The 23,845-nt window shown below is 40.2% G+C and overlaps 1 protein-coding gene across 2 annotated transcripts; it reads left to right on the forward strand.

Moving 5' to 3' along the window:
- Positions 1–675: 675 nt before the first annotated feature.
- Positions 676–19,108, forward strand: LOC311053753 (large neutral amino acids transporter small subunit 1-like). 2 transcript variants are annotated; one of them, XM_084069439.1, is made up of 12 exons: positions 676–758; positions 1,729–1,841; positions 4,392–4,919; positions 5,229–5,354; positions 8,463–8,568; positions 8,670–8,714; positions 9,143–9,266; positions 10,258–10,361; positions 11,009–11,105; positions 13,516–13,665; positions 15,200–15,374; positions 15,654–19,108. In XM_084069439.1, the coding sequence occupies exons 3-12, from the start codon at positions 4,445–4,447 to the stop codon at positions 15,746–15,748; spliced, it is 1,497 nt and encodes a 498-aa protein (XP_083925565.1). In that variant the 5' UTR covers positions 676–758; positions 1,729–1,841; positions 4,392–4,444; the 3' UTR covers positions 15,749–19,108. The 2 variants fall into 2 exon arrangements, with proteins under 2 accessions (XP_083925565.1, XP_083925564.1); XM_084069438.1 differs by lacking the exons at positions 676–758; positions 1,729–1,841 and adding an exon at positions 2,634–2,732.
- The last annotated feature ends 4,737 nt before the right edge of the window (positions 19,109–23,845 follow it).

Consider the following 23,845-nt stretch of genomic DNA (forward strand, 5'->3'; position numbering starts at 1 on the left):
GCTACCCACAGAGAACAGTGTTTCTCCATAACCCCGCCCAGGGGAAAGTCCCCGGACACGTTGCAGAAAGTGCACTGCGTAAATGCAGCTCTTGACTTGTGCTTCACATGACTTGTGCATCAGCTGAGAGACTCCTCTAGGAGTGGAGCTGGGTGATTGCAAGTCGACTTTGTCAGCTTGATAGGAATGCAAGCGCGTGACCTATCACCGCCGAACTGAACGGGGCTCATTCTCGGAATGCTGTTTTTTTTGTTGTTGATTGATTAGGAAAGTCAGACTCAGTTGTCCGAACGAAGCTAGCCATAGATGTATGTTTGACTTACATTCGTATCTATGATAGTCTTGGGCAGGGCTTCACCCCCAAGACATAACACTGCACATCCGCGCGAAAATCCCGTACTTCTCCGTACATGTACAAAAAACATGTAAAATGTTGACCCTGTAGCCCAGGATGTTAGCCTGGCATTCGGAACCTGTGTGTACTGTGTATTGGGCCGTATTTGTCAATAGATTTGGGTTTTAATCCCGTCTGTGTCGGAAATTCCCTGTATTCCTGGGCGGTAGTGACGAGACGCATCCGGTGAAAGCCGGTGTTACACCCTATGTAAACAGGAAGTAAACGAGGGGGGAATGGCGTTCAGCCATAGAGTTAAAGCGTTCAGCACAGACGGGATTAAAACACACACATCTATTGAAAAATACGGACTAATAAAGTGCACAAAGATTCTGAATGTAGAGTGAACATCCGGGGCTACCGGGTAAGCACCTTATATTTTGCATTTGTACATGTTCGGAGAAATACGGACTTGACGGGCGGATGACCAGTGACAACTGGGGGGTGAAGCCCAAGACGATCATAGATACACAAATGCGAAATCGATAAATCTATGATAGTCTTGATCCAAGGCTATGGAACTTCATGATACACGCCCCCGGCCCCGTAACGTGAAGAATAAACTCGATTATTTAATAACCTCCGCACTCTGGGATGCAAACACAAACTTAACTGGAGCCGAAAGTTTGATGCAATGCATTGAAGTCAGCAGCAGGTGGACAAGCGAATGAATAAACACTAGCCTATCTATCTATAAATTATTACGACCTTTGACAAATTAATGGTTCGGGAAAATACATGTGGGATATGCGTTTTTTCCCCCCTTAACCATTTTGACAAGGTCGCAATAATTCAAAGATGTTTATTAATTCGTATGCTTACATATAGATCACAACCGTGATTTTGTTTTGAATGTATGTTAATTACGCGTGTTTTTTTATCGTAAAAGTAGAGATGATCTATTTGAGCAAAACGTTAAACAACGTATGGTATGAATATAATCATAAACTTTGTTGTCGAAAGTGATGAGCTACTTTTAACCATTTGGCTCTGTTTGAAACACTTGTAAAGATCGCCATCTAGTGGACGCCTTGGGTAAATAGACACAGTTATTTAATCTCTATGTTTAATCTCTACAAAATGCAGATTTAAAAACCCATTGTGGAAAAAAACTTAAAAACTAAATGAACAGTATTAATTGGCCTGTCATATGAAACCAATAGATGACCAGCAGCTGTTGTTAGCACTGGTATTGGCATTATTATCATCATTATTATTATTATTATTTATTGTTTTAAGCATTATTATTAGTAATATTATTAGCATGAGCAATAGCATTTTATCATTCTATGCTGTTTAACAAAGCCATTGGTACTCCATTTTCTCCCCTTCAGTCAGTGTATCACCCATGGATCACCCTATTCAGAATGGGAGGAGGGACAAAGGTAGCTGCCTTTCCTACTTTGCACCACCAGATGGAGCACCTGTCCTTCAGCATCCTTTGTTGGTGAGACACAGTCCCATCAACGATATACATATACGCACGCACGCACGCACGCACGCGCGCACGCGCACGCACGCACGCACGCACGCACGCGCGCATGCACACACAATCACAAACACTAGCTCATTTGGCACACCAAAAGATGACAGCTTCCCACAGTGGCACCTCCGAATGCTGCCTATGACCTACTTCCATCCAGCTGACTGAGATATCCCATCATTCAGTGGGAGGGAATGGGCGTAGGCACCAGGCAAGCAGCATCACTGCATCACACTCCCCACAAAGGTCTGCTCCCTCCCTCCACCCCCCTCCGGCTTTAGTATACTGGGGAGACACGCACGCACGCACACACACACACACACACACACACACACACACACACACACACACACACACAGTCAGAGAGGTAGACGGCAAGGGTCAGGGGAGCTGTATTTTGCGTGAGGAGGAGAGAGCCTGTGATTGGGAGAGAGAGAATGAGACTGTGCGTGTGAGAGAGAGAGAGAGGGAGAGAGACACAGAGAGAGAGAGGAGAGAGAGAACCTGTGTGTGAGAGACAAGGGAGACATAAAGGTAGCAGGGTAGTGTTCAAGAGGGAGAGAGTGCCAGTGAGGTATACACGGTCAGCAAGAGAGGCTGCTGGGATAAAGAGAGACAGTGGGTGTGTGTGTGTGAGAGATAGAGGGAGGGAGAGAGAGAGAGTGGGTGGGTAAGCAACAGAAGACATTGAAGCAGGAGGAGGAAGAGGGCATATAGAAAGGAAGGGAAGGGGGAGAGGAAGAGAAGACAGGGGGGATTTCAGAGGAGAGAGAAAAAGGATGGCCGAGCCGGAGCTGAAATCGCGCGGCAGCCGAGAGAGTGTTACCAAGGCGCTGAGCAAGGAGAAGATAGGGGGTGGGTACACACACACACACACACACACACACACACACACACACACACACACACACACACACACACACACACACACACACACACACACACACACACACACACACACACACACACCTTTGTTGATGGCACATGGTGCATGGCGGCATCTTTCCACTATGCACCTGGTCTGATGCAACACCGCCTAATGTTATAATGCATGTGTGTGTGTGTGTGTGTGTGTGTGTGTGTGTGTGTGTGTGTGTGTGTGTGTGTGTGTGTGTGAGAGAGAGATTTCCTGACAGACTGTGAGAATGACAAATTGTCGTTGCATGTACCTCCAGGATCTGAATTACCCTTAGTTAGATCAGTCCTCCCATCCCCACGACACCCTGGCCATTGCTTCAGGCGTCCTAGACTCTTCTCCCTCCTGGATTCCAAGCCATGGAATGACCAGGACTGCAGACGCACTCCCCATTTTCCACCTGTCTGAAAACTCAGCTCTTCATAATCTTCATACCTCACCCCCTGGCACTTCTCCTTCCTAGTTTCACCTCTTGTTGCCTATTTCTGATACTGTACATGCTAGTCATACTATGCATACAGTGTGTTTACTTGGTCACATACATAGCTGTGTATGTTATATACATACTTGTGTATGTTATATACATACCTAAGTATGTTATATATTATTTAGATTGACATACAGTTTGTTGTTCACAAATACAAATATTGTTTACCTGGTATAGTTACTAAATTGTTTGTTTTCTTTGCACTCTACTTACATGATCATTAATCCTGTTTGCAGACTAGGGTTCATGTCATTCAAATTAAAACCGGGAAAGCATCTGTGTCATTTTAGATTGTTGCGTTGGCTATTCAAAAATACAAGCTCACAGCGCGTCACTTCTTGCCATTTTTTAAATGAATAATTTTGAATGACTAAAAAGTTTTAGAACTACTGATTTAGAGGGCATTTGTAGAATCGGCCTCAGGTCTTAATGGGTTAACACTGATCTTGCACTGTGTAAGTGTAAGTTTCTCTGGATAATATATCTTGTTAATTGTAGGTTACACACACACACACAAGGTCCTCTGGATCTCTCATTTAGTCTTTACACTCATGATCAAACAATTACACTTTGAAAGAAAACTCATCCCAAGCAGGGTATTTCAGGTCGAACCTGCGGCTCTGGGATGGGAAAATGTAACCAGTGAGGTTGCCAACTCATAGTTCTGGTAAAAACTGGTTTGACAATGCCTGCAGGCTGCTACTCTGTGTCTTGTTTGACACTTTATCCCACACCACAGATAATCCACTGGGACGCACATTGCTTCTACAGTAGAACACACTCTCTACAGTACAACAATACAAATATTGACTAAAACATTCTCTTATGGCTCCAATTACTTCGTTTATTTACAGTCCTGGGAAGTTGTACCGTACTGTTAATTAAAATAAACAAAAAGGAATTGCTTGGATGAATACTCGACCAAAAAGGCCAAGAGAGAATTGGCGTAAATTATGTTGATGTTATATGTTGACATTTCCTCCCTGGATTGTGTTTTTAATGTGAGCACATCTGCTAGTAGACAATCCCCCCCCTTGTTCAACACAGGCAACAGACGCCAGGTTCTCACAGACAGTTCATCCTTGTGTCATTTGTGTCCTCCTCTCTCCAGTCCCAGATGAGAATGAATCCATCACGGAGAAGCCCCCGTCTGCCACCACCCCTATGGTCCCCTCGCCCGCGGACGCCACTGCACCCGTCGATGGTGCGCCGGCAGTCAAGGAGGGCAAGGTAGAGCTCAGGCGCAGCATCACCCTGTTCAACGGGGTGGGGATGATCATTGGAACCATCATCGGCTCCGGCATCTTCATCACCCCGACCGGCGTCATCAAGGAGACCGGCTCGGCAGGGCTCTCCCTGATCGTGTGGTCCGTCTGCGGAGTGGTGTCGACCATGGGCGCCCTGTGCTACGCCGAGCTGGGCACGACCATCACCAAGTCGGGGGGAGACTACACCTACATCCTGGAGGTGTATGGCGAGCTCGCCGCCTTCCTGAAGCTGTGGGTGGAGATGCTCATCATCCGCCCCTCGTCCCAGTACGTGGTGTCCCTGGTGTTCGCCACGTACCTCCTGAAGCCGCTCTACCCGAGCTGTGCCGTCCCTGACGGCGCCGCCAAGCTCATCGCCTGCTTGTGTCTCAGTGAGTACACTCACTGGATGATGTGCACACTACAGTGCACCCAAATCCAATCACACATATTCGTCTGACACAAGATGGGGTATGACATACGAGCAAAATGGTCACCATATGTGAATATGGTCAATTCCATATCTGTAGTCTTGCTAAAGAGGCATCATCATCATCATCATCACAAACACTAGCTAAGATGTGTTCTCCTTCATAAAATGTTGACAACAAACAATACAAGCTACACTTGATTTTATATTCACTTAATCAATGGTGATTCATCTGTATGTGCCTGACAATCCGTCTCTCTGCTTCCACTAGCCTCCTTGACATTTGTCAACTGTATCAGCGTGAGAGCAGCCACCAAGGTCCAGGACTTGTTCACAGCTTCAAAGCTGGTAGCACTCGCTATCATCATCATGTTCGGCTTCATCCAGATCGGCACAGGTACTTCAGCCCCATTTACCTGATTTGAACCCATTCTGCATTCTGTCACCACACACCTTTCCTTTACTTAAGGCTGCACTCTGTAACTTTCATGTCCTAGTACCTGAGATTCAAACCCGGGTCCGCTGCTGACATTTTTACCACTGCGCTAGTGCGCTAGAAGAGTAAGCCTGCTTGCTCAGGAGAGAGATAAAATGTAGACCTTAAGGAAGTACCACATGTCAACCAGTAGTGGTCAGACCCTATACATTTCTCAAATGAAGAGCAGGGAGACGAAATACAACCGTCACAGTTGTGTTAGTTATATTGTATTGTAATACTCTACCACAGTGGTTCTCAAACCTTTTCATGTCAAGGACCCCCAAAATGGTATACAGTCAATTTGGCCAACGCTTTGTGAGCTTGTAGATCGGCTATTTTCCAATGGCTGATAGGGTTAAATTGGTTCAAAAGTATTTTGATTCTATATAACAAATTTAGCTGGGGACCCCCTGGATCACTTTTCACTGCTGTATGGTTGCTGTATGTTGATTGGCCAATGGGATCATACCATCAGTTTAGGTAGTATGACTATGAATGACAAGGTTATCCTGTTTTCTTGTACTGTTTGTGTGATAGTCAATTCAATTCAATTGCATCTTTATTAGCGTACTCAGGTCCATAGAAATATGTACAAAGAATAAACATATTGTCTTTGTCCAGAAAGGAGTGGCATAGATACATACTGTACATGTAACAGCAGCACACTGACAGAGGTTTAATTGATGTCTAATGAACAACAGACTGTTGACCCGTATTAATGAGTCAAATCGGGCGTATTGCCATCCTTTTACTGAAACTGAATAACACTAAAGCTGTTTATGGAGGCGGCAGGCCGTCAATGTGTGTCAATGCATGGGTGCTTGTGTGCATGCAAGTGCATCTTGTCTCTGTCGGGTGGAAACCTCATATGTACAAAACCGTTACTTTTCAAGATTCAAATTCAAAAGCAGCAAAATGTTGATGCTTCTGTATGACGCTGTAGTGTGGCGTGTAGGGCGTTAATTTACGAAAAAAAACACAAAAAGTTAGTTTGGAGATAAGAGGTTTCTGCCCAACAGCGACGATATACACAGCATGTGATCAAAAGGAAAGAAAAGTCAGCACACCAGCTTGCTGTTGAAAGGCTCTTTGTCAGGCGCCTGACAAAGACCCAAAACATAGTGGTGGTACTTCTGTTACCTGGATCTGGATATGGACGGACACACACACACACACACACACACACACACACACACACACACACACACACACACACACACGCACACACGCACACGCACACGCACACACACACACATGCTAGAACAGTGGTCCTCAACCTTTTGAATTTCAAGGTTTGAACCCCCAGTTTGATATGCATAATAGGCCACGGACCCCAATCTACTCTGTGAAATCCATTGGGTTCCATTTGTACACTCTCAGAGTTAAAGACCCGTAAGGGTCCATTTGGACCCCTGATGGTCCCCGCACCCGACATTGAGAACCATTGTGCTAGAAGAGAGCGTGCTACAGTACATCTGTCACGCTTCCCTCGTCTGACCACACCCACCAGCCATTGTCCTCCACGCTGCGTTGCCATGGAAACTGGGCATGCATGGGGGGCCTGCCGTCTGTCGTGGCGCTGTGCTCCTTCTAGGGGAATGATGCAGGGGGAGTAGAATGCATGTAAATATGGCTCACCAATAAAAAGGAGTCATTTCCATCTGAAAGAGACAGGTAGAGAAAGGAGGGGGAAGTGGAACGAAGGCTTTACATTAGGGTCAGGGGTCCTCAACCTTTTCTGAGCACTGGACCCCTTCGGTCTCAAAGATTCAACAGAAGACCCCCCTATGATTTACATTTTTTGCTCAATAGGAGTGCATGCTTTGCAATTCAAAATGGTTGGTGGCTACACATGTAATGAACAACTCTCAGTCTCACTTTAGACTCAGTCTTACACTTTTATTACAATTATAAGTCATTACAACCACATCAGTGTACACTTCGCCAGTGTACATTACGCCTTAGCACTAGAGAGCTGGCATGCATGTCAAGTCCTACTGAGCGGGACATTTGTGTTCTCATATACAGTCTCATCGGTTAATGTCTAGAATAACTTCAAGGTTGCAGTGCATGTGTGAAAGCAGCAGCTACAGTATGCGTATACTCTCAGTTAAATGAACACTGAGGTTTGACTGTGTAGAGTTCCCCTCAGTGAAACCTGTTCTACCATTATTTATATTTTATTTTTATTGACCTTTATTTATTCAGGGTAATCCATTGAGAGCACGCTCTCTTTTGCGAGGATGCCCTGTACAGCACAATATACAATACAAAGCAATAAACAGTGAAGTAAGATATAGTTAAATATAGAAAAACATTAAAGAAAATAATAATAATACAGAGAATACAACATGATGTAAGATCACAATGGGAATGCAAAACAGGTACACTCTTTACGTAATACCTCGTCGAGAAGAACCTTAAAAGACTCTATGGAGATCAGATTATCCAGTTTCAGAGAGAACTGGAGTTTATTCCATTTGCTAGGGGCATAAAATGAAAAAGCAGATTTCCTTGTTCACTTTTCATTCGAGGAATTTTAAGAGAAATGTAAGCTTGTGAGCGCGTGTGATATCCCGTAGGATTGGTGTTTAAAAAAAGAAGATAAATATAATGGCAGCTTGCCGCACAGGGCCTTATAAACAAATAAAACACAATGTTGTTCTCTACGAGTGGCGAGAGAATGGTATTGGGTAGCTCAGGCGCAGCATCACCCTATATATAGTGGGATTCAGGCTGTGCTCTCATTGCTTTTTGAAAATGCCACGTCTGTCAACAGAGAGCAACAGACTTTCCTCAGTAAAAAAACAACAACACATGAACTAAATCAGCTGAAGCTGTTTAGGCAGGAAATAGTTCTTATTTATTCATTATCTGTTCTTACTGGACTCACTCTGTTCATTGTGTGTGTGTGTGTGTGTGTGTGTGTGTGTGTGTGTGTGTGTGTGTGTGTGTGTGTGTGTGTGTGTGTGTGTGTGTGTGTGTGTGTGTGTGTGTGTGTGTGTGTGTGTGTGTGTGTGTGTGCAGGTGATACGCCATACCTTACACCAGAGCTGGCGTTCGAAGGCACTAAAATGGGAGTTGGCAATATAGTCCTAGCTCTCTACAGTGGTCTGTTTGCTTTTGGAGGCTGGTAAGGCAGAGAGACAGTCAGTGAACATATTCAAAATCCATTTGTGTCCTAGTGCTAAAGAATGCACATGATATATCTTTTGTTTGTGTTTGTTTCTCCAGGAATTACCTGAATTACGTGACCGAGGAAATGATCAATCCAGAGAGGTGACTTAAATGTGATGAAGGTTGTGTTGAGGATTTTACAGACGCTCCTGTAAATATATGCCTATAATGACTACCTTCACATCTTTATCTAAGCGTGCTTATCTGTTGAATGCATGGTGGTATTGAACAATATAGAGCTTCATATTAAATACAAGCATACGCATACGCCCTCCAGTGTTAAGACTGCTAGTCTAGAACCCACACCATTGACCTGGGGGAAATCAGATATGAAACTATTAGTGACATATTGAAGGTGATGGAACATGGCTATGACATTGCATGAAAGATGCATTCACCTAAAACCGATGCTGCTGTTTTTGCGAGAAAGGATCACTGAGAATTTTTGTGGCTCAAATTTGAATGGATGTAATGATTAAACCAAATTTGTGGGGTTTCCCGAAATGACCTGCAACCTTTCCCTTCACCAGGAACCTGCCCCTATCCATCATCATCTCCATGCCGATAGTGACCGTGGTGTATGTTCTGACCAACTTGGCCTACTTCACCACCATCTCTCCAGAAGAGATGGTTGAGTCAGAGGCTGTCGCTGTGGTGAGTAATAAACAGTGTTGCCAGATTCTGCAAGAGAAACAAGCAGTCAGGTCTACGACAACATTTTAAATACACAAATCTTGTATGGGGGTCCCTGGCACACACCTATTTCAGATGGGGGTTCACAGACAAATACAAATATGAATTTGGGGGTCCTTGACATGAAAATGTTTGAGAACCACTTAACACATTGGCTGCCAGAATTATTTATTTATTTTCTACAGTAGAGTGCCAGACTTTTTCAATGAAAAAAAAAAAAAGTACTCAGTAGCCGAGATACAGAATTTTTAAGTTTTAAGTTAACAAGGAAGTGGATGGGAGTTTAAATCTTCGGAAAATCATATCTCCTTGGTCTTTGGGTCAAATAGGAAAAAAAACAAAAAACGCAGATCTGCGTCTTTTGCAGCCTGCGTTCTAAGGACGCAATAGAACGCAGATCTGCGTTTTTGGCAGCCAATGTGTAACATTAAGAAGCAAGCCCAAATAAGCATCTACACTTTAGAAACAAGCCAAAAAAAACGCAACTTGCAACTACCAATATTTTGAAGAGACTTTACAGAAAAACAAACCCAAAGTCGCTTATAATAAGTGGACGTGGCAACATTGGTAATACAGTTTGTTACAACCTGTATATTTCACAGCAATGAATTGTCATTCTATTCCACCGACACTGTTAAATCCTGAGTGTTCATTTAACTCTCAGAGCATACAAATGGAACCAGATTTGTACGCTCTCTCGTGTTTTCTCAGGAATTGACTGTGTAGGTCTGAGCATGTCAGGTCAAATGGAGACAAATGTGTTTGCGGAGCAAACAAAACTGTCAAAGAATTGCAGACATTTATAAATAAAATCCATAACATGTAGAAATAAATGCATTAATAAACACAAATATAGGTACATCAACTATATATATATATATAACAACAACACAGATTCTCAATTTCAACAAGATTGACTGAATATGAGCTGACATTGTGTGTGGTGTGACAGAGCTTTGGGGAGTATCACCTTGGTTTCATGTCCTGGTTGATTCCTGTGTTCGTTGGCCTGTCCTGCTTTGGAGCTGTCAACGGGTCACTCTTCACTTCAGCACGGTGTGTATATTTCAGTGGTGGAAAAAGTACTCAAATTCTTTACTTAAGTAAAAGTACCAATACTGCAATATAAAAATACTCAGTTACAAGTAAAAGTCCAGAATTAAAAATTTACTTGAGTAAAAGTACAAAAGTATTGGCATCAAAATGTACTTAAAGTACCAAAAGTAAAAGTACTAAATATTTGAAAATAGCCGATCTACAAGCTCACAACGCGTCGCGATGCGACGCGTTGTGGGCTTGTAGATCTGCTATTTTCAAATAGCCTATGTATAAAATATGTCTAAAGTGGTTAATGTATGTTTTATAATATCATAATTTATATCTGAAAAGTAACTAGTAACTAAAGTTTTCAAATAATTGTAGTGGAGTAAAAGTACAATATTTGCCTCTGAGATGTAGTGGAGTAGAGGTAAAAGTATTGGAAATTGGAAATACTCAAGTAAAGTACAAATACCTCAAAATTGTACTTAAGTACAGTACTTAAGTAAATGTACTTAGTTACTTTCCACCACTGCGTGTGTGTGTGGTTGTCTGATCGGATTGAGCCACTTCAATTAAGATTGTCAATAGTATCTTTTATCTGCTCCTTTTTCCGGCTGACTGACATTCATAATGAGCTGTCAGCATCTTTCTCCTCTTAACAGACTGTTCTATGCTGGTGCTCGAGAGGGTCAGCTTCCTGCTGCTCTGGGATTGGTCCATACTGACCTGTTTACTCCTGTTCCCTCTCTTATCTTCACAGTGAGTAGCCCGTCTCCGTGGACTATTTGTTTTTCTTTTGATAAGCAAAATGCCATGTGGAAATCATTCACATGGCCAATTTGTATGTCCAAAAGCGTCGCTTTTCAGGAAAGGTAAAAAAAGAACCTGTGTTCCAATGGATCCAATGTAATTATTATTTCGTCACAAACTCTTTTTAATACTTGCCTTTGGTTCAATATATATACATATAAAACCCACAGACAGACTAAATTACTTTAACTTTCCCCAAAAAAATCTGCCTGACAGCGACGAATCGATATGCTCAATACCCAAGATTGGTCTGCTGCAGGAATGAGTCCTGTCAATGCTTTTATTCTGTGATTCCCCCACACTCTCTCTATCAGCTTTTCAAATAATATGTAAATAGAAAAATGCCAGCACTCACGGAAATGTCCTTTAGGTACTTTTGATTTAGATAGGCAGGGCAACAGATGGTTGCTCTCTGTGAAAGCTGCCATTTTTCTGTTTATCTGAACTCTTCTGAGCCGTGCACCCAATAGACACTACTTGTAGCTTCTCTCAAAGCAGTTGGATGAACAGTTGAATGGCCTCTACTCGTTATATATGCTAACGTATTCAAAAATGCAATGTAATCAAATATACACATTGCACAATACCAAAATGGCCCAATATGAAATGGATTTTTTGGTTTTGCCATGTCTATTGTTTCGTCTGAGTAATGTTTGCATTATTTTAAGTTAAATGCCAAATAATATTCAAATATCTGCAACTAAGGAACTTTATTAGGGCTAACCAGGATCACTCCATGCTGGCCCCTCCCTTATCTGTGTTGGAGAGAGTTTTGGTTAGAAATCCATTCGGAAGGGGAATAATATCAGAATTTTATGACCTGCTACTGTCATTTTCTCCGGAATCCTCTGAGCATAGGCTCAATGCCTGGAGAGAGGATTTACAGGAGGACCTAACAGTGGAGCAGTGGAGTACAGCTTGTTAATTGGCTCAGTCTCAGACTGGAAATACACGCCTAAAACTCCTTCAATACAATTGGCTTATGAGAGTGTACATCACACCTGTGAAGCTTAATAAGTTCAATAACAATATTCCTGACTCATGCACCAGATGTGGTGAAGATAGAGGCACACTGTTCCATTGTTTATGGTCATGCCCAAGATTGGTGGACTTTTGGAGGGAGATTGGACAGGAAATACAAAGGATACTTTCAATTAACATTGTACCAGAACCTAAGTTCTTTCTGCTAGGCCTTTATCCAGTTGGACACAGAATAAAGCGCAATGAGAAATTATTCATAAATATTTGTCTCTTACAAGCAAAAAGAGTGATTGCACTGACCTGGAAGAAGCCGGATAGACCAAGCATTGCACAATGGTTCAGAGAACTGTCTTTATGCCTACCTCTAGAAAAAATCACGTATATACTTAAGGACAAACAAGAAATGTTTCAGGAGGTGTGGGGTTGTTTTATTCAATATATGGAAAACAATAATCTGCCACATTTAATGGAAGAATCTGGAGAGGAGTAGTGCTGTTGTCATTGTATTGTATGTTTTTCTTTTGTTTCTTGTTTTTGTCATTGATTGTTTTGTATGGTTTATTGTAAATGTCTTTTGTCTTTTTATTGTATTTGTATTGAATGTTGAAATACTTTGTGAAAAAAAGAAAGAAAAATATATAAACATATTGTTGAAAAAAAAAAGCCAAATAATACGTATCAAGAGCAAAACAATTACAGAGAATAGAATATAACAGTAATGTCAAGTATACAGTGAGTTAGTCAATGGGCTAAACATGCCACACGCTGATAAGGTCCTTTTAAAAGTCCCATTAAATAAACAGTATTCAAAAAATATTGTTCCTAGTGAAGACGACTTGATTTGGCAGAGTTATACAAAACTACATCTCATATGCTAATACACTTTACAGCAGTGACGTGCACAGACATTTTGAGGGGCAGGGGCTCAAGTAAATTATACTTTTTTTTGTTTACTTGGTCTGCTCTTTTTTCCCTCTACACCTATACCTCTTTGCCAAAAATAGCCGATCTACAAGCCCACAACGCCTCGCAGCGCGAGGCGTTGTGGGCTTGTAGATCTGCTATTTTTGGCTAAAGTTCTCCTCAGAAAAGGGATCCTAGGTTTCGAGTGGTTATGGTAAAAAGAAAAATCATATCACATAAAGATTTGGCGGACCCCCTGTAGTAACTCTGAGGACCCCCTAGGGGTCCCGGACCCCCTGTTGAAGACCCCTGCTGTAAACTGGGAAAAAAATACTTTTTCCCCCTTTTTTTCCAAAAGGGCACTTCTGGTCAAGAGGGCAAAGGGCAGGTGCTGTAGCACCACCTAGAGTCTATCTGTGCACGTCCCTGCTTTACAGGCCTAACATTAGCTTTCCTTTGATGTCCTTCCTGCCAGTGTTGCCTGTCCATGATGTACGCTATCTCTAAGGACATCTTCTCAGTCATCAATCTCTTCAGCTTCTTCACCTGGATGTGTGTCGGCATGGCCATTGCTGGCATGCTCTGGCTCCGCTGGACCAAGCCTGAACTCCACAGGCCCATTAAGGTAGAACAATCCGGGTCAGAGAACTTTGATCAAATCAATGATGCAAATAATCAGTATGCATTGGGGAATACTTACTTCTGTTGACAGAGATTCTGGAGAAGAAAAAAAACTACAGCACACATTTCCCCCCTTTTCCTAATGACCATATTCTTTATTATGCCCTTTTTAATACTCATTAAGTGAATGCCCCCCTTTCGACAACACTTGGAATGTTCCAATCTGAGAGCCTCAGAGACTACATTTAAAAGTCCATTCATAGCCTTGGAGTATGTCATTAGTCAATAAGTACAGTATGGTCGGTAATTTTTTCCAAATCTTAAATCTTAAGTGTCCCAACTTTCTTACGAAACAGAATCTTAGTCAGCTTTTTCGAGAGGACCTGTTAACTCTATGGCGGCTATAACCGTAGTCCATAATGTTGGGGGGAGGGAGGGAACACTTTAAAGGAGTAGTTCACCCAAATACTACTTATTTTCTATCAATTACACACCCCACAAAGCCTTGAATTCATGGAGATGTTTTATTTTTCGTCCCATTCCTAATCAAATAATTTGATGACCGGCAGAGTCTCCAGTAGGAGACTACTGAGTCCCCTATTGACCGATGACCCGGTCATCAAATTATTGGCTTAGGAATGCGACAAAAACAAAAATATTTCATGACAAAAATCATGAATTCAAGGGGTATGTAATTGATAGAAAATACGATTTTTTTTGGGTGAACTACTCGTTTTTATCTGTTATGTTTCTATCTGTTATGAAATTCTATCTGTAGTGATAGACGGCCATTCCCCTTTCTTTCACCCTGGGAATATTGCTTTGACTGAGTGTTTTCACCTTCGTTTTGAGTCACTACGCTCTCAGCCTAGTTACTCTATAACAAGAAGCTCACAAAACAGTTTTGTGAAAAGGCCATATAAAAAAATATATATATAATAATTATAATATCATATTATAATAATATAATATCAGTGCAATTTAACGTCTCAATCTAGATAGCTTTGGTAGGGTTGGAACATCGAATTACAAGTTTTCAATCATGTCCACTCAATTGTGGGGTATTCTGTCAGTTACAATAAGCTCACAAAAATGTATTGTAAAAGGCTATAAAAACTGTCAAAAAGATTGACAAAAATATGGACTCCCTTCATAGACCATTTAAAAGGATTGGTGAAAACATAAAAAGCAAATGAAAACAGGGACCTAATGAAAAGGATGTATACAATGTATGGCAGTGTTTTTTTTTTGATTGTTTGTTTTTGTTATGTTGTCGTTTATTGTTATAATGTGTCGATTTTTTATTGTCACTATTATAAAAACTAAATTGTGTGTGTTGGGGGGTTGTTATGTATAATGAAATTTAAAAAACATAATATAATTAACTACATTTGCAGCATGATCGCATACTGTAGTTATATGTGTATATGTTGTATCACATCATCCTTCATTTAGACTGTCCTGTCTAAATGAAGGACCCCACCAAAAGTTTGTAAAAACAAGACTTATTTGACATAACTTGTTTCTCCTTCCTCCAGATTTGGCTGTTCATCCCCGTGACTTTCGTGTTGGGCTGTGTGTTCATGATCGTGGTGTCCTTCTGGGCAGCTCCCTTTGAATGCCTGTTGGGCACCGGCATCATTCTCACAGGCATCCCGGCCTACCTGCTGGGATACAAGTGGAAGAAACCCCACGTTGTCCAGAAGATGCTGGGTGAGTAGGAGAGCTTGTTTTCATAGAGTCTTTTGTCTATTTATTTGGCACAGTCCAGACTGGGGATAGGTTCTTATGGAATTCATGGAAAGGTGTTAGTGCAGTAACACAACTTTGAGTATTGATACAATTGGAATGTTTGTATTGGTGGCGATGGAATTGAATCAAGGTGTTCCCCCGATGTTTTCATAATAGCTCAGACCTTATTAGATTTAGCCTGGGGTGAGCAAGCTGGAAAACAACAGGGAGTGGCTGACACGATGAGTTGTCTCTCCTCAGAAATCTTCACCACGTTCTGTCAGAAGATCTTCATGTCGGTACCGGAGGAGAAGGAGCAACATGAGGCCGCAGACCAACTGCAGACAGATTCTTAGGTAGCACTTTACATTACAACGGTCTTATTTCAGTTTCACAGTTAGCCTGTATATACCTTTGGTAAATACACAGGCTTTTTTTGAGGGAGTTAGGCACATGTGTAAGTACTTGGTAATACAATTGTTATACTAGTTTGGGCAGTATGCAAAAGGTGGTAGGCTACTTATAACATCATTAAAACATCATTATTATGTACTTAAATTACATTTCCTCTGATTAGTATACTTAAATGATATAATACGCTGGAATTAGGCCATTGTAAATGAAGGTGTAACCCAATGTTTTCAATGGAACATACTGTAAGTTACATGTGTACATTCATTCACTGTTGCTTTCCAGTATGTCTTCACCACTCTTGGTAAAACAGCATATACTGTATGAATGTACTCCCGTGTACATAGTGTTTAGGTCTCACACTGGCAAATCTTTTACTAATGATACTAATATTGGTCATCTTTTGACATTTGATTTTAATACAATTAACTGCATTTGTCATATCTTGTTTGATATCAAAACATATCTTTTTTATCTTAGTTATTGTAAGAGAATCATAATGTTAAGGTACAAGGGCTGGATACAAGGTACTGGAGCAGCCTGGGTTATATACAGGTTAGTGGCCTAACCTAGGCCTGTCTACAAGAAGGTAGAGACACAAGAGGCATCTTATTTTTATAATAAAAGGTACCAAGCTACCAAACTAGCTGTAGTTTAGCATTGTTAACATTTAAAAAATAACAATAGCTGAGGGATGACGGATGTGTTGAACTTGGAGTGGAAGTGGAAAAAAATAAATTGCCTTTTTCCTACAATGAAGGACGTGGTTTATAGTTTAAGTGGATATTACTTGATACAAATTACTGAAACATTGACATAGTTATTTTCCATTTCCTCTCCATCACAAGTAGAGGAAATTCAGTGTAGCAACAACTGTACTTTATACTGTCTGTATACAGTACTGTATACTGTACACTTATTTTATTATGAGGGTTTCTCTAGCACATTACCTGACAACTCCAGCTCTTAAAATTCATGTTTTAACATTCAGTCTCATCAAAATACCCGTGAACAATCTTAAAGCAGTGGTTCTCAACCTTTTCTGGTTCCCCATATGACCACGCTGTGGTCAGATGAGTGGACCGCGTACATTTTCAGAGCATGTTATGTATTCCGATTTGGATCAATGGAACTAACTTAGTATACTTTAAGTTCATATCAGTATCACAAAGAAAACTACATTTCTTTCAAGGTTTTAAAAAAGAATACCATGATATTTTGTTTTACATAATTTGTTGTATATTAATGTTATATTATCCTTAAAATCTTTGTGTTTTGCCAATTATCGCGGCTCACCAGTGGTCCACGGCCCACAGGTTGAGAATCACTATCTTAAAGGATACCACTGGTGTTTTCCCCATTTGGTTCCATAGGCGCTATTCATTCATGTCAAAATGAGGATATGTAAAAGAACAAAAACATTCTTTGTATTTGTTGTCATGAAACGTGCCAGCAGTCTCCTATAATGCAAATTTGTGCCAATTTGATATGAGACGTCTGTGGTGTGCTACCTTATGATTTACTGTGAAGTCAGCCTTTTTGCTTGCAGCTTTCAATTGATCATTTGTATGCAATCATTTTGAAACCAAACTACTCATACATGTTGTTTTAAAATGTATGTACCTTGTTAGATATCATATCACAGATAAATACCAGCAAATGTTGAGTTAATATTTTGCTCCCAGACATTGCTGCCATTTTGTTATCTTTGTATAGTCTTTGCAAGCAGAGTGAATGTTGTAACTTTAGTGATGTCCCTTTTCTCCCACACAACCATGCCCCTTTAATTAAGACGTCTTACTTTGAAAATTAATATCTAAAGTTTCTTCATAACTTCTCTAGGTTATATTTCAGTGACAGTGAAGTTAAGCTAAGACAGATCATGGTAAAATGAAGAAGGGCGGGGAGGACTTTTTTATTGAGCACAAAATAGAGATCCGAAGTCTGACATCACGGCTAGAGGCCGCTATCCCCTTGGGGCACAGAGTAGTTTTTTCTATTGAAAATTCCATAGGGAAATCTTAGATCATCGTCAAATAATAACACAAATAAACATATCAGCCCGCGATTTTACTCCTATGGATAATGAAGCGTCAACTGATGGTGAAAAAGTACAAATTTATCAAAAGAGTAAGAAGATTTAAAAACCATCTCCAAACACAGCGGTTGTTTCAAATGTAACTCAATATTATAAACAACACATAGTCATATACAGTACCTGACAGAATCGCAGAATGATATGTTTATTTTTGGTACACAGCTGTTCTTATATGACGCGATTCAAGATTTCCCAATGGGATTTCAATAGAAAAAAATACTGTGACATCAGGACTTCGGTACTCTTGAAGAATTTAGTAAAACGGGCAGGGACCAGCTGTACCCGACAGCATCCTCTCCTTAGAGCGTCGATACACAAATAACAGTGACATCTATCCAATGATTAGATAGAAAGAATATCTTTTCATGTATAATTCATGGCATCGATCATTAAAGACATAGTTTATTACGTATATTAGCAAATCTGGAGAAGAATGCGTTCAACTTCATTCATGAAATATTTTAAATAGGGTAAAATACAGAGCCAATTGTTTGACAGCACAATAAATTACCCTTTACGGATGGACTAAACCAAATTAGATTTTCTAGGAGTGTGAAAGCACAAAGAAAGTTTGTCTCATTAGAATAAAATATTTGACTGCTTACAGGCATTAAAAAGCAACAACAAAAAACTTGAGGGGCCCTATCATATTTTGTAGCACAATTATGTCTCAAATGTCTTCAAATGCAAATACAAAGTTTAACCACATAAACATCTGGCATGTCATAATAGGCGAACATTCAGTGAAAATAGACAAACATTTGGAGAAAATCTGCATAACTTGCAGATCTGCTATTTTTAGCTAAGAGACATGGCGTAAAAGGAAAAAAAGGAGTGGACAAACCCTTCATAACTTGATGAAGGTCTCCGGATCAAAATGTTGTGATTGGAGTTAAACTTTGCGTTTACATCTGAAGACAGTGTGTGCCTGTGCAGGAGTCTTGCTTCTACATTGATCGGCTCTCGGTCTTCTCCGATGCACCTGTCGTTCACAAGGTTTGCTCGTTTACAATTATGTGATGCACAATTTATTTCAGGAGTGTACAAAGTAGCCTGTTACTGTATGTCAGAATCAGTAATGCCTTTAATTGTAATTATCTGTTACTGGAATGTGATGAAAATAAAAAAGTAAAAAAACGTACATTTTTATTTTTATTGGAGAATTGTATGTACCTCTGTCAACCATTGTAACTATTCTATGTTAGTGACCCTGACAGGTACATGTGCTGTACGATTAAACTATTTTGTTTAGAGTTTCACTCTGCTTCTTTATTTTGGAGTCAAATGTGTATGAATTGAATATGTCATAAAAACTAATGTCATACTGTATACTAAGAAAAAAACATTTGGTGGGTTTCAATTCAATTCAATCTTTATTTCATACTCGGGGTCCATATAACAAAACAGAATTACAAACACACAGTGATTAAAAAAATGCCAGTTGAAAGTGGTGAAATTACACAGTCATCTCTATCTCTCTTAGAGCTGAGAGAGAGGTGGAGAAGTTTACATGGTGGCCAGGGACATCAAGGGGAGTAACAGAGGGGTTGAGGGAGAGCAGGTTCTACAGAACACTATAGGTCCAACACATTACCAGCTCAATGAGAGCTGGCTGTACTGTCACAGGGATGTCAGGCCCTGTCACAGCCCTGTGACATGATTCTGACATCATCAGTATCAACTCAGTATCATGGTCTGTATCGTGTCAGTGTCATGGTCAGTATCATGTCAGTATCATGGTCAGTATGTGTCAACACTGCTCTTTTTCCTTCTACACCAAACCTCTTCGCCAGATCTGCTATTTTCCCCTGAATTCTGGATCAATCAGGATGTTGAGGCAAACGGAGGCAGAGACACTTGAATATGTCTAAGATAGAAGGCTGAGCTCATGGGAGAAGTAAATGAAACACAGGTCGGTGGTAGTTCTCTGCTGAAAGAGAGACCAGAGCATTCTTATACACAGAGAAAGAGGGGAGCCTGTGTCACAAGTTACTCATAACAATAAATACAGGCCCGCATGAAGTGGCATCTTGATTGATTGTTAGAACATTCCTGGATCCTGCAGGAGTCTCCTCGATTTCTCCTGGATTTGGTATCAAACTCCCAAGATTCACCAGAACACAGGAAATTACATCTACTATGTAAAATGGGGGGAGGACTCCCAAACCCCACGCTTGGGGAACACAATCAATGGCTAATTTAGGACCTGGAACTTGCAACAAACAACCTTTTATATACAATAATAACTGTATTGTTTTAAAAGTTACTACATATGTGGTATAGCAATTGATAGAAAAGCATGTGGAATCAAATGTTACAGGTGCACACAGAAATGCTTATGTAATCCTTTTTGTGCAGGCGTCATCCTTGAATGTGTCACTTATGAGGATATTTAGTGAACATTTTATCTGCAGAGTACTCCTTTTCGAACAAGAGCTCTTTCATGGTTCAAGGTCTCTTAGAATGGAGAGAAACAGTATCATTTAAGCCAGGCATGTGAAACACAGCTTTGCTTTGGTGTGTTTTTTAAACGTGAGAGGAGTTTTTCATCCAAAAGTGTCAAGAGGAAAGTTGACAGTGAAAACATAACATTCAAAGAATGGAAATAGAACTATTTGTTCATCATACCTGATTTCATCAATTCAAAGGTATTGTTGCCTACCACTGCTCTAGGGGATTGAACTTCAGTGATTTTTAATATTATCCTCTAAAAACACACTAGAGTGTTGGACTGTGCAAAAATATTGACTAATTACTTGACCAATTACCCCAAGCCACACCCCCAAAATCTCCTGGATTCTGACAGTCCAATGTTGGCTGCCCTGCATCACATGCACATTAGATTAATCAGTCAAGGGAACATCTTTGCCACAGAGCCTCCAAATTAAGATTGTCTGATCCTGTGAAAAAGCAGGTGGGAAAGCTAGCCAAATCCCACGTACACACAGACAGAAGGTTAGTCTGAACCTTTCTTCAGATTCCCACTCCAGGTATAACAAACATTTCCAATGCAAAACAAGATAGCACACTCTTAAATGAGTGTGTATAAAACGTTATTATCCCTATATCACCGCAGCCATCAAGTGTTTGGGTTTTGGTCAATATGAAATTCTCAGTGCTTTGTCCTAGAGATCAATGTCAGGAATGAGTTCTCTCTGAGCCCATTGGTTGTCAGACAATGATAGTGCTGATGTATTTTCTGACAGGAGAGTTCATATCCGCCTGAGGAGGAAATGAAAGGGTTGGATGTGTACTGTTAGGAACTGGTCACTGGAGACAATATTAGTGATGGGAGATTTGACTGGCCAGCCTAAATAGTTGTAATCTGACATGGCTCCAACAAAACAAACCGAATAGTCCTCATTATGCACGGCATGGGGACCTGAATATTGGAGATGTCTCTTGCCCAAAAAAGGTTGAGAAACACTGATCTAAATTCTACAAGGTTATGTATTTCGTTCTCATTTGCCTCTATCATGCTTCGGTAGCACTTTACAATAATGACCCATTATAAAGCATTTATAAACGTTTATAAGTAGTTTGTAGACTATTAACAAATCATTAACAACCTGTTTGTTGACATTCGTAAATGATTACTAAAACCTTTATATCTACAGTTACAAATCATTTGTAAAGTATTAGTAAGTAGTGAACTATTCATGAATAAGCCATTTATATACATCTGTAAAAGATTATTAAATCATTTGTAACGACCCATTCTAAAGCATTTATAAACGTTTATAAGCAGTTTGTAGACTATTAACAAATCATTAACAACCTGTTTATTGACATTCGTAAATGATTACTAAAACCTTTATAACTACGGTTACAAATCATCTATAAAGGTATTAGTAACTATTCATGAATAAGCCATGTATAATACATCTGTAAATGATTATTAAATCATTTGTAACTGATGTTACATAATATATACAAGCTATTGGTAGCTTGTTCATGTTTAACATATGCTTTGTTAAACATTCCTAAAGTATCTATAAATCCTTAGTACATGTTATTATGTGCCCTATAGTAAAGTGAAGACAGTTCATCATTTACAACTGTCTGTTAATGTGTTTGTTCATGTTTAACATGCTTTGTAAAACATTCCTAAAATATCTATAAATCCTTTGTACATGTTATTATGTGCCCTACAGTAAAGTGAAGACAGTTCATCATTTATGACTGTCTGTTAATGTGGACTTTCTCCTTACCTGTTGCAAACTACCTGGCTTTCATGAATGCAGACACCAAACAATTACTAGAATTATCATTCATGTTAAGCAAATGATGCGTAAGACATTCGTAAAGAGTATGTAAACCATTTGCAGACGTTATCATGAGCCTGAGCCTATAGTTGCTTCTTTTGGGCTTGTTTTCATAGACCTGTCCGCTTGTTTCTTTTGCAAAATCTGGCAACACACTGATTACCTGCATTACACCTGCAGTAGCCTACTAGGGAGGAAGTGAACAGTGATGCAGTTGCAGACTGGACAGAAATATGTCTAATTCATGTTTTATGTGTTTTAACTGTCTTGTTGCAGGTGATCGAGGTAACATAAAATGGCTAATCTTACACACATGAAGTAGCATTATGACTAGGGGGTATTTTGATGGTGGCTGTTTGTATCCACAATGTTTGTTTTGATGTGTAGGCTAGTAATGTCCTCCATGCTTAGCAGTTTAGCTTAGCAGCTAAAGCTAACTTGCACTGGGAGGTGGTGACTGCAGAGGCTCCAAGCTGCTACTCTGTGATTCTGTTGTGATTAATTTCTTTGTTTAAATGTCAGTGTGTGTGCTGTGGCCAAGAGTTGCTACATTTTATATCTTAATAAATTGTTGTATACTTGTATACTATATAACGTTACCTTTGCCACTTTTTGATGTCACATGTTTTACTAATCACTGTTAAACATGAAATAATAATGCATAGTCTTCACTTTACAACAAGGCCCATGATAACGTTAGCAAATGGTCAACACACTCTTTACGAATGTCTTACGAATCATATATTAAACATGAAAGATAATTCTAGTAATTGTTTGGCATCTGCATTCATGAAAGCCAGGTAGTTTGCAACAGGAGAAAGGAGAAAGTCACATTAACAGACAGTTGTAAATGATGAACTGTCTTCACTTTACTATAGGGCACATAATAACATGTACAGTACTAAGGATTTATAGATATTTTACTCTACTCAGAGTCATAAGTTTACAAAATGTACTAAAGTACAGTGAACGTCTGTGCGGTTTGTCTTCATCACTGAAAATAACGTACATGTAAACTGATATAAAACTGCTGTCATGTGCAGTTGGGGTGAAGAAACACAACCATTTCACTCCTAATAATACCTATTTGATTTGACATCCTGACTTGTTGCTGTAGCTGAGGCTTGAACCTGTTACCTGCGGCTCACTAGTCAGTGACTCTATCCATTCACCTACAGCTGTTTCCTTGGAATCTGTAGTTCCTTTGACAGTCTGCAAAGGAAAGAATCATAGGAAAGACATCAATGGGATTTGTTGTCAACCCCCCAAATTGACATGTATTTGGGCAGTGGACCCCAATGTGAAAAGATGTAGTGTCAGGGCCCCCCATGAAAAAGATTTATATTTATGCTGTAACACATTTTTTTAAAGTTATTTGTCTTGTTTGTTGTTCAAGTCAAAGCACCAGGAAGGCTGTACTTGTCAGCCATCTGTTAGCTCAATGGGTTGAGACGCAGTATTCATGATCCAGAGGCCATGAGTTCAAATCCCATTGATGTCTTTCCTATGATTCTTTCCTTTGCAGACTGGCTTCCAGAAGATCAAGTGAAAAGTACCAGGAAGGCTATATTTGTCATCCAACTGTTAGCTCAATGGGTTGAGACGCAGTATACATGATCCAGAGGCCATGAGTTCAAATCCCATTGATGTCTTTCCTATGATTCTTTCCTTTGCAGACT

This window comes from Gymnoscopelus microlampas, assembly GCF_963454915.1.
Source record: "Gymnoscopelus microlampas genome assembly, chromosome: 10".
Taxonomy (NCBI): domain Eukaryota; kingdom Metazoa; phylum Chordata; class Actinopteri; order Myctophiformes; family Myctophidae; genus Gymnoscopelus; species Gymnoscopelus microlampas.